The following is a 16,786-nucleotide window of genomic DNA, read 5'->3' on the forward strand; positions in this document are numbered from 1 at the left end:
TGATGGCTTACAAAACAGCAACTCATATATTAAAAAAAGAAACCATTCTTACCTGTAAAAGTATGAACACCCTCTGACTGTGTTGTGAGTGAAATGTTCCTGAGTCTTCTCATTTCCAAAGTCCTCTAGTGGATCTGACCAGAGGATGTCACACATAGGTCCATATGCAGGTGGTTCCTTGAATCGATCTAACTGAGAGAAAGAGAATACAAAGAGAAAGGCTAAGGGCATGTCTGGATCAGAAGAACCAAAGCAATTTTGGACTAGAATTATATTAGCATTTGTGCTGCCATCTTGAATTTATACATCTCTATCTTAACTACAATTGAGTCATAAAGCCACAAGAAAGTGGTTGTAATAATATAATTTACAATGTTGTAGTGTAGGGGTGTCAAACTTGCGTCGTCATGGGGTCATCACATGACATATCACTACTTTTCCCCCTTCACTAAATTGGGCATGGGTATGGCCAGCATGTGATGCATCCAGCCCTTGGGCCGTGAGTTTGACACCCCTGTTGTAGCGATTCATGAAATTGCAAATTTTATGACATTATACCTCACTAATATGTCATCGTTGATGAAGTTGAGACAAATCTTTGGCGGCTTATATACTACAGTTTGTATATACTACAGATATTAACCTCACAACATTACAATATTCTCTACATAAAAAAATTTGAGGAAAAGCAGCAAATTAGAAAAAGAAATGTTGATGATATTCATACTGGATTGAATATTTATAGATAATGCTCTCTTAACAAAAGGATACTACAAGAACATCATGACAAAATGACACAATCATACCATATATATTTGTTAAAACGTATTAATTAGAGCAACTGCAACTGTTGACATATCAGCCTGTCAGTAAGCAGCACTTACAGACAACACCATAGTCACCTAACTATATGCTGCTTCATCACATTACAGATAACATATTTAGAAAAACCTTTGGGGAACAACATATCACATACAATGTAAATTGCTCCATGAATTAAAATCATTTGAATTTCTATTCCCAGGACACTGTAATGAATACGCCAACATAACCGGAATTTTCCAAAACTCAAATGGATTCATGTATTTTAACCATTACTTTTACTTTAGTTTTTATGCTGCTCTATTAAGGGTCTGAGCAGTTTATATCAACCAGTAGAATCAATAATCCATGAAATAGTAATATTATAACCTAATTCACCATCATTTGCAGCAGGTAATTCATCATCCAACTGCAAATGTTCACCTAAAGACCATTCTCTTTCCAGCTGTTCAAATACAAATAGGGAGGGACAGAATGAATATCTGGAGCATCTCATTAAGCCTTTCCTTCCCAATCTCATGACACAAGACAGATGCAATCCAGAAAAAGTAGTTTGAGAATATAGGTCTGTGTCACCTCAGATTTTCACCTGGATGATCCACCCCAACAGCTACATACAGCTTTTTAACAGCAGGATGAAAAGGGCTAATATTATGCCCAAGGATACAACTTCTCTCCCCATGACTGCCATTGGCCATTTAGACAGAAGTGATTCTCAATCCTTGTAGATGGCTGAGAAGACAACTTTATGGTGGGTGGGATGGAAGTCTACTGAGATGTCCAGCAGGACCAGGATGACTGATTTATGTATCCTGCTCCTAATCAAAGATCACATACAAGAGTAACCAATATACTTTCCATCCCACCCAGGTCATATTTAAAGCTAAATTCTGATTGACACTTAAATCACTTTGACATAAAATGAAACCATTAGTTTTTATAAACAATTGATATCAATAAAATATTTCTAAACCAGAAACAGTTTTATTCAGCCTGAAAAATAAGCACTTTCCTTCCCAATCTCATGACACAAGACAGATGCAATCCAGAAAAAGTAGTCTGAGAATATAGGTCTGTGTCACCTCAGATTTTCACCTGAATGATCCACCCCAACAGCTACATACAGCTTTTTAACAGCAGGATGAAAAGGGCTAACATTATGCCCAAATAATAAAACAAAGAAGGCATCCTCTATACCAGTGATCCCCAACCTTTTTTATGCCGCGGCCCAGTACCGGCATCAGCTGGGTGCCGCGGCCCGGTACCGGCATCAACTGGGCGCCGCCATCCTTTTTTTGACGAAAAAGTGCTTCCGGTGACCTCACCGGAAGCACTTTTTCATCAAAAAAGATGGCGGCGCCAGCCCTTCCGGTGAGCTTTTTCGGGTAGAAATGGCTTTCTACCCGGAAAAGCTCACCGGAAGCGCTGGCGCCATCTTTTTTTGATGAAAAAGTGCTTCCGGTGAGCTTTCTACCCGGAAAAGCTCACCGGAAGCACTTTTTTATCAAAAAAAGATGGCGGTGCCCAGCAACCAGCGGCCCGGTAAGACTTGTTCCGCGGACCGGTACCGGTCCGCGGACCGGCGGTTGGGGACCCCTGCTCTATACCATTTTAAATTTTGTTATGAGTTAAACAATGGGAACAACAACAAAAGTGCTACAATTTATTTTAGGCAATTTATGTGTTTTTTTAAAGGACAGTTAAGACATAATCACCAAAAAGAATACTTCTCATTCTGAGTGAATCCCCATCTACAGCATATCATGAAATTGCGAACTGTTTCACATAGTGTCAGAGTGAAAGGTTGTGCTGGATGACAATAAAGAACACTGAAAAATCAACATTAAGCCACTTTGCAGCCATATTGACTGAGAAATTTGGATACTGCATTGCAAATTCATCTTGGGGAATGTGACATTTCTATTTCTTAATTTATTTCCACATAGGCTTTCTATTCTTTCATTGATCAGGGGAAAGTATAGAGGAAATCAATTCCAACAACAGAATAACTCCCTAGATACATATTAATAATAAAGTTCTTTAATTCTATTTAAACCAGAACAACATTTAAACACTGATGGCTTGCTATAAATAAAATCAGATCTGTTTGGCTTAAACAACGTAATGAAAAATATTTTGTATAAAGAAGACATCCCTGGCTGAATGAAATTATGAAATTATTCTCAGTTTCCTCTCCTGAGGTCCAGGGCAGCTTTTATCTTTTATGCACTTGGCTTTTGCATCTTAAGCTGACAGAGGAGATAAAGTTGACACATCCAAAGCAAATAATTGGGAAACTTTAAGTTAGAGGTCTCCAAACCTGGCACCTTTAAGACTTGTGGACTTCAACTCCCAGAATTCCTCAGCCAGCAAAGCTGAGGTTGAGATCCACAAGTCTTAAAAAGTTGCCAAGGTTGGAGACCCCTGCTTTAAGTTACACATCTTAATTACATATTTCATCCCCAGCTTTAAGACTACTGGTGCGATGGAACAGCATGACTTTAATCCTCCAAATTCCATCGTAAAAATGGAAGAGTTTTCAGAAGAATAGGTAATTGCTGAAAGATAAAAAGGGCATTGTCTGTAACTCCTAAAATGATTTGTAATAAATCTTGAAACTTATTTTAAGTACACTTCATTGATTCCTTGCTGCAACCTACCATTTAGGCTGTGATAATATAGTTATTTGGAGGTGGGGGAGAACTGAACTTTTAATGCAAAATCTAAAATTACACGGCAACCTTTTTTGGTAATCTATGTCAACTGGATATGCTAAACTAGATCATAATGTAATAGATCGTTAGAAACCTCTTTAGCAATCAACATTTTTACCCTGATTCAGAACAGGCATCTCAGGTGTGTAAAGGAGTATTTTGGATACTTGCTCTCCAAACTTACTTTTCTGATGTCATCTAGAGTATTGATCTCAGGAGACAGGCCACCATGCACACATAGAAACTGTTGGTTCATCAGAGCAGCCAAGGGAAGGCAGTCGAAGGCATCCATGCAGGCATCATACACACGTTCTGAATACTTTATTTTACCTTTTGTAATGATAAAAGGAATTTAAAAAATGGAAATAAAGAAATGGAAATAGAAAGTTGGCCAAGAATGCTGGTTGTTGCTATCTACAGATATCAGCTATGTTGTGATATTACTATTAGCAAAGAGTCAGTCTTACGACAATGACTGCCTACATAAAAAAAATCATTGAAAGCTTTTCTGTATAGGTAGTCCTCAACTTACAACCACAATGGAGTCCACATTTATGTTGGTAAGTGAAACTGAAGAGAACAACTTTGTTAAGTCAGTTTTGCCCCATTTTATGACCTTTCATGTCACAGTTGTTAAGTTAGTAACACCTCTGTTAGGCAAATTTTGACTTTGCTTGTCAGAAGATCACAAAAGGTGACCTTGAGACACTGCAATTTTCATAACTATCAGTCCGTTGCCAAGCGTCTGAATTTTGATCACATGACTATGGGCATGCTGCAATGGTGCAGGTGTGAGAAATAGTCATAAGTCACTTTTTTCAGGTGTAACTTTGAACAGTCACTAAATGAACTGTTGTAATTTGAAGACTATTTGTATATGCAAAAATTTCTTCTCAGTGTACATGAATTTAATATCTTTCCTGATGTCCTTCGGGTATCATATGGAATATATTTTGTTCATGTGAAACATTTGTAGTTCATTTTGGTGACTTAATTGGGATAACTGAGCATGATTTGTAGATCAATATAGATTTTATTCATTTTATATTTAGCTATGGTGCATTTTCTGCTTGCCAGTTAACTTTCATAAATTTCCAGCTTTTTTATAAATTTTGTTGAGTTACTTTGAGTGTCACTTTGCAAAAGCACAATAAATTAAATTTAAAATTATGCAGTAATAACAATTTCATACACTATAAATAAGTTTTAAAATGTGTTAAAAGCCTAAAGGCTATTAATATTTTTTTAGTCAATGCAATTTTTTTTCCTCAAAACTAAATTTCTTTCCATATTCTACACTGCTCAAAAAAATAAAGGGAACACAAAAATAAGACATCCTAGATCTGAATGAATGAAATATTCTTATTAAATACTTTGTTCATTACATAGTTGAATGTGCTGACAACAAAAGCACACAAAAATTATCAATGGAAATCAAATTTAGCAACCCATGGAGGTCTGGATTTGGAGTTACACTCAAAATTAAAGTGGAAAAAAACACTACAGGCTGATCTAACTTTGATGTAATGTCCTTAAAACAAGTCAAAATGAGGCTCAGTAGTGTGTGTGGCTTCCAGGTGCCTGTATGACCTCCCTACAATGCCTGGGCATACTCCTGATGAGGTGGTGGTCTCCTGAGGGATCTCCTCCCACACCTGGACTAAAGCATTCCCCAACTCCTGGACAGTCTGTGGTGCAACGTGGCATTGGTGGATGGAGCGAGACATGATGTCCCAGATGTGCTCAATTGGATTCAGGTCTGGGGAACGGGTGGGCCAGTCCATGGCATCAATGCCTTCGTCTTGCAGGAACTGCTAACACACTCCAGCCACATGAGGTCTAGCATTGTCTTGCATTAGGAGGAACCCAGGGCCAACCGCACCAGCATATGGTCTCACAAGGGGTCTGAGGATCTCATCTCGGTACCTAATGGCAGTCAGGCTACCTCTGGTGAGCACATGGAGGGCTGTGCGGCCCCCTAAAGAAATGCCACCCCACACCATTACTGACCCACTGCCAAACCGGTCATGCTGGAGGATGTTGCAGGCAACAGAACATTCTCCACGGTGTCTCCAGACCCTGTCACGTCTGTCACATGTGCTCAGTGTGAACCTGCTTTCATCTGTGAAGAGCACAGGGCACCAGTGGCAAATTTGCCAATCTTGGTGTTCTCTGGCAAATGCCAAACATCCTGCATGGTGCTGGGCTGTAAGCACAACCCCCACTTGTGGACGTCAGGCCCTCTTACCACCCTCATGGAGTCTGTTTCTGACCATTTGAGCAGCCACATGCACGTTTGTGGCCCACTGGAGGTCATTTTGCAGGGCTCTGGCAATGCTCCTCCTGTCCCTCCTTGCACAAAGGCGGAGGTAGCGGTCCTGATGATGGGTTGTTGCCCTCCTACGGCCTCCTCCACATCTCCTGATGTACTGGCCTGTCTTTTGGTAGCGCCTCCATGCTCTGGACACTACGCTGACAGACACAGAAAACCTTCTTGCCACAGCTCACATTGATGTGCCATCCTGGATGAGCTGCACTAACTGAGCCATTTGTGTGGGTTGTAGACTCCATCTCATGCTACCACTAGAGTGAAAGCACCGCCAGCATTCAAAAGTGACCAAACCATCAGCCAGAAAGCATAGGAACTGAGAAGTGGTCTTTGGTCACCACCTGCAGAACCACTCCTTTATTGGGGATGTCTTGCTAACTGCCTCTGCTTTCCACCTGTTGTCTATTCCATTTGTACAACAGCATGTGAAATTGATTGTCAATCAGTGTTGCTACCTAAGTGGACAGTTTGATTTCACAGAAGTGTGACTGACTTGGAATTACATTGTGTTGTTTAAGTGTTCCCTTTATTTTTTTGAGCAGTGTATTAAACATTTCCCACCCTATTTAAGACTCAGTCTGTATCCAAAATCCCCCCTCTGTGTTTCCTTAATTATCTACACAATCATAGCTATAAATAAGTTGGAACATAAAATTAATCTGAAATGCTAACTTACAAATATGCATAGTAAAGAAGCAATAAATTATGACACAGTCAAGTAAATTAATAGACCTTTCATTCTCTGCTCATAAACTAAATACCACTGTACACATTTCCATAGGTCACAGCAGATTTTGATGCAACCATCAAATGATAAAGCAACGAGAAGCAAATAGGAAAAAAGGAGGTAGAAAATAGTAAGGATTAGAGTGGGAAACCAACTCTTTAATGTTTTCTCCAATTTTGGCTAAGGTCAAATGCATCCTTTCAACATTTATTTATTTCTATGATTGAGTTCCTTGATCTTTTATTTAAGATCAATGATGCCGAAATATAACTGCTGTCCATCTGTAATAAAAACATTTTACTGCAGATGTATGCTAGCTTAATTTCAGTTTTAGGCTATTTTATAGATGAATTTGGATAATGGTGGAAATTAGAACAATTTGCTTTCAGAAACTCGATCCCTGTTTGAACTCCATCACTGGATAACATAAAAGGATAAATTTCTGAAACTTTGAGAACATGGAAAACCAGGAACTCATATTGTGCCAGAGGAATATGGAGCATTAATTCAAAGTTAATTCAAACTCAGAATCTGGATACAATTTCAAGAAGTATAATCACATCTGAAGATCAAGGAATGAATGTTTTTAGATGGCAACTATCCATGAGCCTTTTTGAAAAATCTAAATGCATGTTTTAAAAATGGTATTTAGTTTACTTGTTTTATTCCTGAATGAGATTTTTAACACTCTCTCAAAAAGGAACAGAATCAAAAGAAGACATTCTGAGTCATACTTACATTCTTGTTTAAATGTGAAATACTCTGTTAAATGTCTACATTCATGATTCCCACGCAGTAAAAACAGTGTTTTGGGATAAAGAATTTTCAAGGCCCACAAATAAAGCACACACTGCAAAGGGAAAAAAGGTAGAAAGGTGATCAAGAATGAACATTCAAATTTGCTTTATACAGCTCTCATGTGAAATATTAAATTAATCATGCCTGGTCACATTTAGAGGCTTTTCTAGGCTTTTAGATACTACGCACTTGTTCACTTTGCTTTAGCAAAGTCCAATACCTCATGAATTTTTAATATATTTACTAGTGATAGACAAGACATAATTCTTTCAAAAATGTTGTTTTCATACTAGGAAAAATGATTGAACTTGGTAATGCTACATGCAAAGATCAATTCAATTGGCAGGAATGACATTCACCGAGAAGATAGAAATACTCTTCCTTACAAAAGTTGCTTTCTTTGTTTAATGAAACAGACAAACAAACAAACCTTAATATTTACTACTTTCATTAATAACAGCCAAGTTATCTTTGTCATTAGCTTGCATTGCCTCCTAGCCTAGGCAGGCAAAAATTTGACCAATGACTCCTTTGATCTAACTGCTTTGATGAGCTTATAGGAATTGCCACACACTATAAATAGTTAATAAATAGTAAATAGTTAATAGGAAAAATCAGAGTTACTCTGGGAATTTCTTCTGTTTATTTCAGCTTATGGATATTAAAGGACCTGGATTTTCAGTTTTTTTAAAGATTTATAGCTAGTTCATTTTCAGAGGGATAAACAGAATAGGTTTCTGTGTTTGGGTAGGTTGAGTCATATACCCCTACGGAAATCCTACAATATTAAGTGGAGCTTAAACAAACAGAAAAGATTAATAAAAAATAAGGGTACATTTCAATTAAAAAGAAGAAAAATGACACTTTTGAAATAATTTTCTTGTAAACAACTCTAAAACAAATTTGTTATTATTTATTTAGCTACATGAGAATAAATGAGGACAAATACATCCCACAAGCTGATAGATGATGTTTGTTAACACTTCTTTCAACAGTTATGTCAAGTTTAAAGAAATCTCAACAAATAATGAAATACCATATTTTACACATACAAAAATGCTAACAATTTTTTTTGTAAAGGAACTTTCTTAATTTTGAAGAAAGGGAGAACATAATTTTAAAGCAATACGAACTGCCATGTAAAGCTAATAATTGTTACATAAAATACCTGATGTATGTTCAGAGGAAAGATCAGGTTCTAACATACTGAGGAATGGGACATTACAACATTAAACCTGGCCTGAGGTATAGTTGCATATAGAAAAGAGCATTGTTCAAAGAAGAAGAATGGCTTGGGGAAACTGATATTAAGCCAGAAGACAAAATCACTTTAAAAGATTCACACAAGAATCCAAATTATATTGAGGAGCAAACAAGCTAAATATTATTATACAAACATAATTCCATTCAAGTCAAGTTACACAAAGTGTAATTAATTTAGTGCTACAAACTCATCAGTGGTAGAAATTGCTGTATAATTCAAAGCATTTCCTAAGAATTCTTCTGAAGTATTAATAATCATAAAATAAAATCAGTACTTATGCATGCATTTTTCTGTATCTAATACTTTCTATTTAACCTTATATATTTTACTTACATCAGAGGTAAGAGGCTGTATGCGAATTGTGCAACAAGATACTTCTAGTCAGATTTCATATGCTGGATATGATTTTAAGATATGGGCTATCCTGAACCAATCCTATAGTGTGGTAAGAGAAACTGCAGGGAAGTCCTAATTTTTAAAAAAAATATTTTTATCCTGTTGTTTTCTCTTTCCTTTTGATAAAAGTTCTTTTCATAAATCATGCTCCCTGATTCCTAGGCCCATTCACTTCTCATTCATGCACTGAATCATTTCCTAACATTCTCTAGGGGTAAGTTCTCTTTCTTTGTAGTGAGTGACAACCTAAAATAACGAAAGACTTTCATCTGATAGTCTTTCCATTTTGAAGGATTTTTTTCTATTTCTTTTTTCCAACAACTAATTGACTGGCCTAAAGCAAGGTTGCAACTCTTCTTTATATTCTAGTTTATATATGTAAAGGTACTTACTAGTCGTTTCTGGCTCTAGGGGGCTCATCTCCGCTACAAAGCTGAACAGTCAGTACTGTCCAAAGATGTCTCCGTGGTCATGTGGCCTGCATGACTAAATGCTGAAGGCGCACGGAACGCTGTTACCTTCCCACCAAAGGTGGTCCCTATTTTACTACTTGCATTTTTACATGCTAGGTTATCAGAAGCTGGGACAAGTAAAGGGACCTCACTCTGTTATGCAGAAGCTGGGACAAGTAATGGGACCCTCACTCCATTACACGGCACTAGGGATTTGAACCACTGAACTGCCGACCTTTCTGATCGACAAGCTCAGCATCATAGCCACTGACCCACTGCATCCCTTTTTTGGTACATTTTTACATATGTACCAAACTATAAATCATAACATTGATTTACCGCAAATAGATGCCATGAGGCTTAATTAAAAAGTTGTGTCTTCTTTTAGGCTATTTTTTTTTTCATATAATGATCACATGATTACTAAACTTTTAACAAATATAGAATGTAAAATGTATGTGTAAATTGCAATCTGACATGTAATTACATTACAGCATAATATGAATCACCAAGTTTTTGATATTTCATCTTAGATCAAGTCTCAATTAAATGATAGCATTGAGATACTACCTATTCCTTAAGTTTCAACAACACACTCTTTTCTACTGCACCGATTCTAGGTGCGAATGATGGGACCTGAAAACCAGAAGGCTACTCTGAACAATACTAGGTATTACAAAACTGAGAGAATTAAATTGTTTCTCCCTTTGACAAAGCATAGTCTAATTAAAAAAAAAACTGAAATTATCTTCTACAGCATTTTCAGGTTCATCTATCCTAAAAGGAGAAGTTCTGACTTCAACTGAATATTAAACTTCAAAATCCACTGTATCAATCAATGTATGTATTTTAATCAATTTGAAAGGTTTTCCATGAGTATGATAAAATGCCCTTTCAGTTTTTCACATTTCCAATATACATTCTAATTTGTCTAACATTGTATACCAATGATACATTATTTTATAAAAATTCTTTATAAAATCGTAACATAATGAAAATTTCAAGTCTTTTAAAATCATATTTTCCCACTGATCGGTCTCCATATTATAATCAAAATATTGGCTGATTTATAACTCATTCTTTCTGTTTCAACTGTCAGCAAAATTTGATACATTTTAGCAATTATATGTTCATCACCAATATACAACAATACCTCAATTTCTGTCTTACTTTGTTCCATACCAGAAGTCTTTTTATCCTTTTTGAATCTTTCTTTTTTAAAAAAATAAATTTGATTAATTTTCTATTAATTACATTTCTTAGTGCTTAATAAACATTGTGTTGTCTGGGTATCTAATTTGCTTAGCAATACGGATTCCATTCTTACTCTCCACTTTTCTCCAACCACTGGTAAAATAAGTTCCATGTTTGATAATATTCTGTGTCTTCTTTCTGTTTGATTTTCAACGCAAGTCTATCCATTTCTGCACAATTTAATATCTTTTAATTATCTCTTCATCTTGCAGTGTTTCTTCATTTTTCCAATATTATGTGAAGATAATCCTTGCTGCTGTTAAGACATGTAATACTAAATACATACTTTTCTTACCTAATACTTGTTTTGAATCTTTCTGATAACTGTAAATGGACAACCATTCTTTTTCTATTACTTGCTCTCTCTATAATTTTATATTCCCTTTAAAGATTTTCCAATAATTCTTGGTATGTTAACTATTTGTTTTTGCTTGCCGTATCTCTTCTATGCATGTAATCCACAGAAATGTTTTCAGGCATAGCCTGGTATTGGATCTATTTTATATTCTCAATACAGCATATCTAATATAATAGTATTTAAAATACATATTCATTTAACATTATCATAACATATCATCCAAGCTTCGGGTCATGGTCATCTAACTCTAAAAGACCAAGAATGGGTTTTTCTGCTCAAACATCAAGCCGTAAAATACAATTTCAAATCCAATAAACCCAGTCTTCTTTCGCTTCTTGTAGCACATTATATTAAACTTGAGGGTTTCCCCCCCTTGCTATATCTTTTGCCATTGTTTGAATAGTACATCACTTGTCGAAATAGGTATTGTCTGAAACAGAAACATCATTCTAAGCAAAACATTGATTTTCACCACAGTTCCCCCTAACAATGACAATTTTAATTTGTCACATCTTAACATGTCCTTCTTGATTTTATTCCAGTAACAGTTATTTTGAAATAACATACAATTCATATTTGTCATATCATTTTACTTTTTTCAAACTTAAATTCAGTTTTCTCCATCAGTTTTATTTGATCTTCTAATTTCATATTTTTCTTAGCATCTTCAGGTTCTTCAACTTAACATTTGTTAGTAATTTTTCCATTAATGTTTCTACTCCTTCTACCAATTCTATAAAAAACAATATCGCGACATTCACACATTCTTTTTTAAAGCTTAACTCCCACAATTTTCTCATCTTGACTTATGTCTCTATTCAGTACAGGTAGTCCTTGACTTACAACCATTCATTTAGTGACTGTTCAAAGTTACAACGACACCAAAAAAAAGTAACTTATGACCGTTTTTCACACTTGCAACATCTCCATGATCAGAGGATCAAAAATCAGACACCTGAAAACTGATCCATATTTATGATGGCTGCAGTGGGCCAGGGTCATTGCAATCTTCTATCAAGTGATCTTCAGTGATCCCCATTGCAATCTTCTATCAAGCAAAGTCAATGGGAAATCCTTATCCATTTAACAACTATATTACTAAATTAAGAACCACAGTTATTCACTTAACAACTGTGAGAGAAAGATCATAAAATGGGACAAAACTCACTTAACAAATATCCCACTTAGCAACAGAAATTTTGGGCTCAATTATGGTCATAAGTCGAGTACTACCTGTACCTCAAGAACTAAAACAATCAAGGGTGGAAAAATCACAGATATGTTTATTTGGAGCCTTTTTGAATCTAATAAAGTTTTTTGTTAGTTCTTCATTAATTATTATTTGACTTTCTATGAATTATAAGTTAATTTTACCCATTTAATAAAAGTTAAAAATGTTCCAAAACTCTAAACAAGAAAAGCCAATTCAAATTGTCAAAGGATTTCTCTGCATACAATTGTGTTGCTCCGAATACAGTACTTTTTTCTCTTATGTAATATTCTAATTGATGATTTCTTAAGCATAATTACATTTGTATTATCAATACTTAATCTAGTATTAAAATGCTGCTGCAAAATTTGATCTCCAGCATATTTTTTCCTGACAAAGTGCAGAGGGACATCCCTTGGAAAATTTCTTAATTTTGAAAACCATGTATTAATCTTGTAAATCTTATCAGTCTCTGACTTAATTTCTTTTTTCTTCCAATACAGAAAATTAGACAGAGATTTAAGAATCTTTTTTCTGATATGCATGCTCTTCTGGAATTGTTCCAAATCTTAAACAAAATTCTTTTTCTCTCACTTCCAGTAATGCCATTTTTTCCCAAACCTTTCTACATCTCTGTTTATATATTACTTTACATAATTTACACTTTGTCACTAATTTGTTTTAGGTCTTCACACAATTGTCCTACAGTTTCTTCAATATTTTAAAACTATTTCTTCCATATCCTTTTTCTATTCCTACAAATCTTTCTTTCATTTCCTTTTTGAAAGCACCCAAACTACTGGCAACCGTTGCAGTCATCTTCTTGCCAAATTCCTCAAAAATTTTGTGCAGTAAATCTAATGAAATGTCATTATACATAAAGTGTTCTGCTGAACCTCTCCTTCCTTCTAATTCTGCATCTTTTGTTGTGGTTGCCATTATGACAAAATGAAAGCATGTTTATAACTAGGGTGAAAGTTAAAAGCATATTTCTCTTTTTTTCTGTTTTGCTTTTTTCTGTCTTTAACACTTTACACTCAATTCACTCTCTTTAGTTAGAGTCACACAGACTGGCTCACAATACCTTTATCTTCTTGTTTTGTAAAATCCATCGATTATCTATTTTCCTTAAAAATAAACAAGCAGCATTCTCACAAAGCTCTGGTCTTTTGTCTAATTAACTTTACTATTTTCACTTTTGCCAGAAAAAAAATGTATTCTTCTATTTTCTAAAATTACTCTTTCCTACATCTGTTTAAAACTTTCTTGAATCACAAACTTAAGATTTTTGCTTCTAAATTTACATTTAAATTGTTTAAGGAAGGATTTTCTACCTTTTCTTAATTTAAAAAAAAAGATAACATACTGACTGTTCCTTTTTTGCTGTTCAGAATATCTCCCCTAAATTGTAAATTGATTATATGCTAAATGAATTCAAGAAAGTAATGTTTTTGCTAGCCGTATCTGTAAAGCCTACACTGAGAATGTTGGTGTACTGATATTCCCTTGGTTCCCAAGCTGATCAATTCATGATCAACCACAAGAAACTAAATTCTTGTGGTGTCCTTGCAAGGATTGCGCACAAAGATAGGTGGTCAAATTCTTGATTGATTCTTCTTGCAGATAGATTTTCCTCAGAACCTGTTTCCTGGTTACCTATTTCACTATGGCATTGTCCCTGTTCACTGTGACATCTAACCCACAATAGGTCCTCATCCAGAAGCCTTGTAGACAACCTATTCCAAATATGTGTCTTTTGTCAGATCATAAATTCAGGGACTGAATAAATGTAAGATTTTTTTTCTCTCTCTCTTTTTATCATATTACATGATATATTGTATGTTAATCATATGCATTCAGAACGTACAGCACACTTATAGAAAAAGAAAATTGCAGTGGCATCGTTATGTGATTAAGCAGGTTGAGAGTATATAGCAGCAATCTTAAGCCAAGCTGGTTGGGAATTTAAATGTTTAAGCACTGCATTTTTATTTTTTCTGCACTGCCTCAAGTTGGTGTTACATTATCACTGGTAACATCTGCCTGTTTTATTTTACTCTCAAAGATCGTATTAACACAAGTTTCTTTTACCATATATTGAATATTCTTCAACTTATTTATTTATGACATCTGGAAGCTCATTCATCAACTTTAGGATTTATCACTAAATTAATAATTCATTAAGACGATATGTAAAAAGAAAAATCCTCATGTTTGAAATGCTTTCCACCCTAAGAGATTCAGTACTTAACCACCTAGCTTTTTAAACAACATTTATTAGATTTACTAAATGCAAGATTTTTCTATTGTCAGTTTCATGAAGACCTGATTTTCAGATGATTGCATGGAGAAAAATCCAAGTTCAGAATTATTTTAGGTTTCTTTTGAAAATTGGGAGGATGCACTTGTATCTGAAGTCCCTGCCCAATTTCAAAACTATTCCAATTCTGCACTATCCAACCAGCAGGAAACATATTCCTTCAGCTAACCATACACATATTCCATCATGCATTAGAAGAACAACTTTGGAAACTGCACAGGTCATAATTCTGTGTCTTGTCTTCAAATCCCAGAACATTGAGTCACGATACCCAGCATTTTAATTTAGAGTATATGTCAAGGCACAAATTAAGTAGAATGCTGTGCTGTGACATTCTTCTTTGATTTTAACATATTGCAAAATATTCAGATAATGGAAGGGGAATCTTGTTTGCAGCCAGAAAGGGTGTTGGTACTTACGCCCGTTCTCAGTGAGTTGTGATGAGCATCCAGAGAGTGGGGAGGTGCTTAGTCTCTGCTCGGATAGGCTGGGCTCAATTAGTAGCATGCTGTTGCTCCTCCCTGGCTCCTCCCTAGCGTCCCCCAGTTTTGGCGAAGACAAGGTGATGCAACCCCCGCTCTCTCTATTGTTCTTTGTTTGTTGCGTATATCCAGATTTATCATTGGCCAAAACAGGCCCCCACCAGACAGATATTGGGTGGGGCTGGATGCTCGTTGCAGCTCACTGAGAATGGGCGTATCAGGTAAGTACCAATGCCCCTTCTCCATTGAGCTGCTCTGAGCATCCAGACAGTGGGACATACCAAAGCTTGGCTCTTTGTTAAACGGCGCGAAAGCTTGGAAAGGCAATGGCAAGGGGGGAGACACAGGGAAAGTGGATCGAATGAAAGGAAAGCTTCGTACTTTGGAAAAGGCACGATTTCCGAATTAGAGTGTCAGGGATCTACCGTATTTGCCGGCGTATAAGACGACTATTTTGCCCGAAAAACATGCCTCCAAGTGGGGGTCGTCTTATACGCCGGTATATCCACTGCCGGCTTTCGGATGCTTGTTGGACGCAGCGAAGGCGCCTCTGGCTTCCCGGATCCCCTGCGTCGCTTCGCTTCATCCCGCTCGCCTCGCTCCGCCCGAGGCTGCAGCCTTCCTGCTCTTCCCACGGCCCCTGGCACTCCGCCCTGCCGCTGCAGCCCCGGGGATTTCTGGGGCGTTTCTGGTGGTGGTGGGGGTCATCTTATACGCTGGGTCGTCTTATACGCCGGCAAATACGGTAAGCCTCTGCCCTTATGGGCGCAAATGCGGCCGGAACGCCAGTGGCGATCCGCGATCGTTCTGACTGCTTCTTTCTAATTGCAATCAGATCTGCTGAGGAAAATTTGGAGAAAATTTTTTGAAAAGCCAATCTGATTATGAAGAATCTATTCACCTCAATTTGTTCCTGCTCCGACCAAGGAAAGCTGCCTATCGAATCAAAGGCTGAGCTAAAACTGGGGGATGCTAGAGAGGAGCCAGGGAGGAGCAACAGCGTCCTACTAATTAAGCCCAGCCTATCCGAGCAGAGACTAAGCACTTCCCCACTCTCTGGATGCTCGGAGCAGCTCAATGGAGAAATGTATTTTGCTTGCAGAAGATATGTTATATTTGCCAATCTCTATTTACAAATCATATTTGTCACTTGACCCTTTAACAAAATATGTCACTATATAAAATTCAAGAGTTCTCCAAGTGACATTTATCTGAAGGTCAGCTCTAACTAAACATGCCTGAATTATAAGACTTCTAGTATATAGGAGCTATAGTGGAAAAATGCAGGAGAACGCTATTACTTCCAATTGGCACAATCAGTTTTGAGCATTTGTATGCCTGAGGAAAAGCTAAATCGTGCAAATTTATGGACTTAAAAGTTACTGCAGGTTTGGCTTCCATTCTAGCTGCTTTCTCAGCTACAAATCATTTGCCTATTTGTCCAGAGACTCTTATTTAGACGATTAAAAGGGAAGGCTAAGGTATATTTTTAAGGAATGAAGAAAGTATGCTTTTAGATTTCTGCAGAAAAGAATAATTTGAATAAGAGAAGCCAAGAGAAATCTACCGATAATTCCTGTGGACTTCCGGTTTGTCGGCTTCAGCGGCAGGGATTTGCGAAGCTGCGCGATCCCTGCCGCGCTAGCCGTTTGGGGCTCCG

The 16,786-nt window shown here is 36.6% G+C and overlaps 1 protein-coding gene across 12 annotated transcripts in view; it reads right to left on the bottom strand.

Annotated features, from left to right (window-relative positions):
* PPP3CA (protein phosphatase 3 catalytic subunit alpha) overlaps nt 1-16,786 on the bottom strand; it is a 208,889-nt gene that overhangs the window by 64,546 nt on the left and 127,557 nt on the right. For all 12 annotated transcript variants that reach the window (XM_026672699.2, XM_087962896.1, XM_087962898.1 and 9 more), the window contains exons 4-6: nt 7,331-7,442; nt 3,721-3,866; nt 53-192 (exon numbers count right to left, since the gene is read on the bottom strand). In XM_026672699.2, coding sequence (XP_026528484.1) covers nt 53-192; nt 3,721-3,866; nt 7,331-7,442 — 398 coding nt within the window. The remainder of the gene's footprint in view (nt 1-52; nt 193-3,720; nt 3,867-7,330; nt 7,443-16,786) is intronic.

Source organism: Notechis scutatus, chromosome 4, assembly GCF_049901735.1.
Source record: "Notechis scutatus isolate UNSWTSFEM ecotype Mainland chromosome 4, rNotScu1.2, whole genome shotgun sequence".
NCBI classification, from domain to species: Eukaryota; Metazoa; Chordata; class Lepidosauria; order Squamata; family Elapidae; genus Notechis; species Notechis scutatus.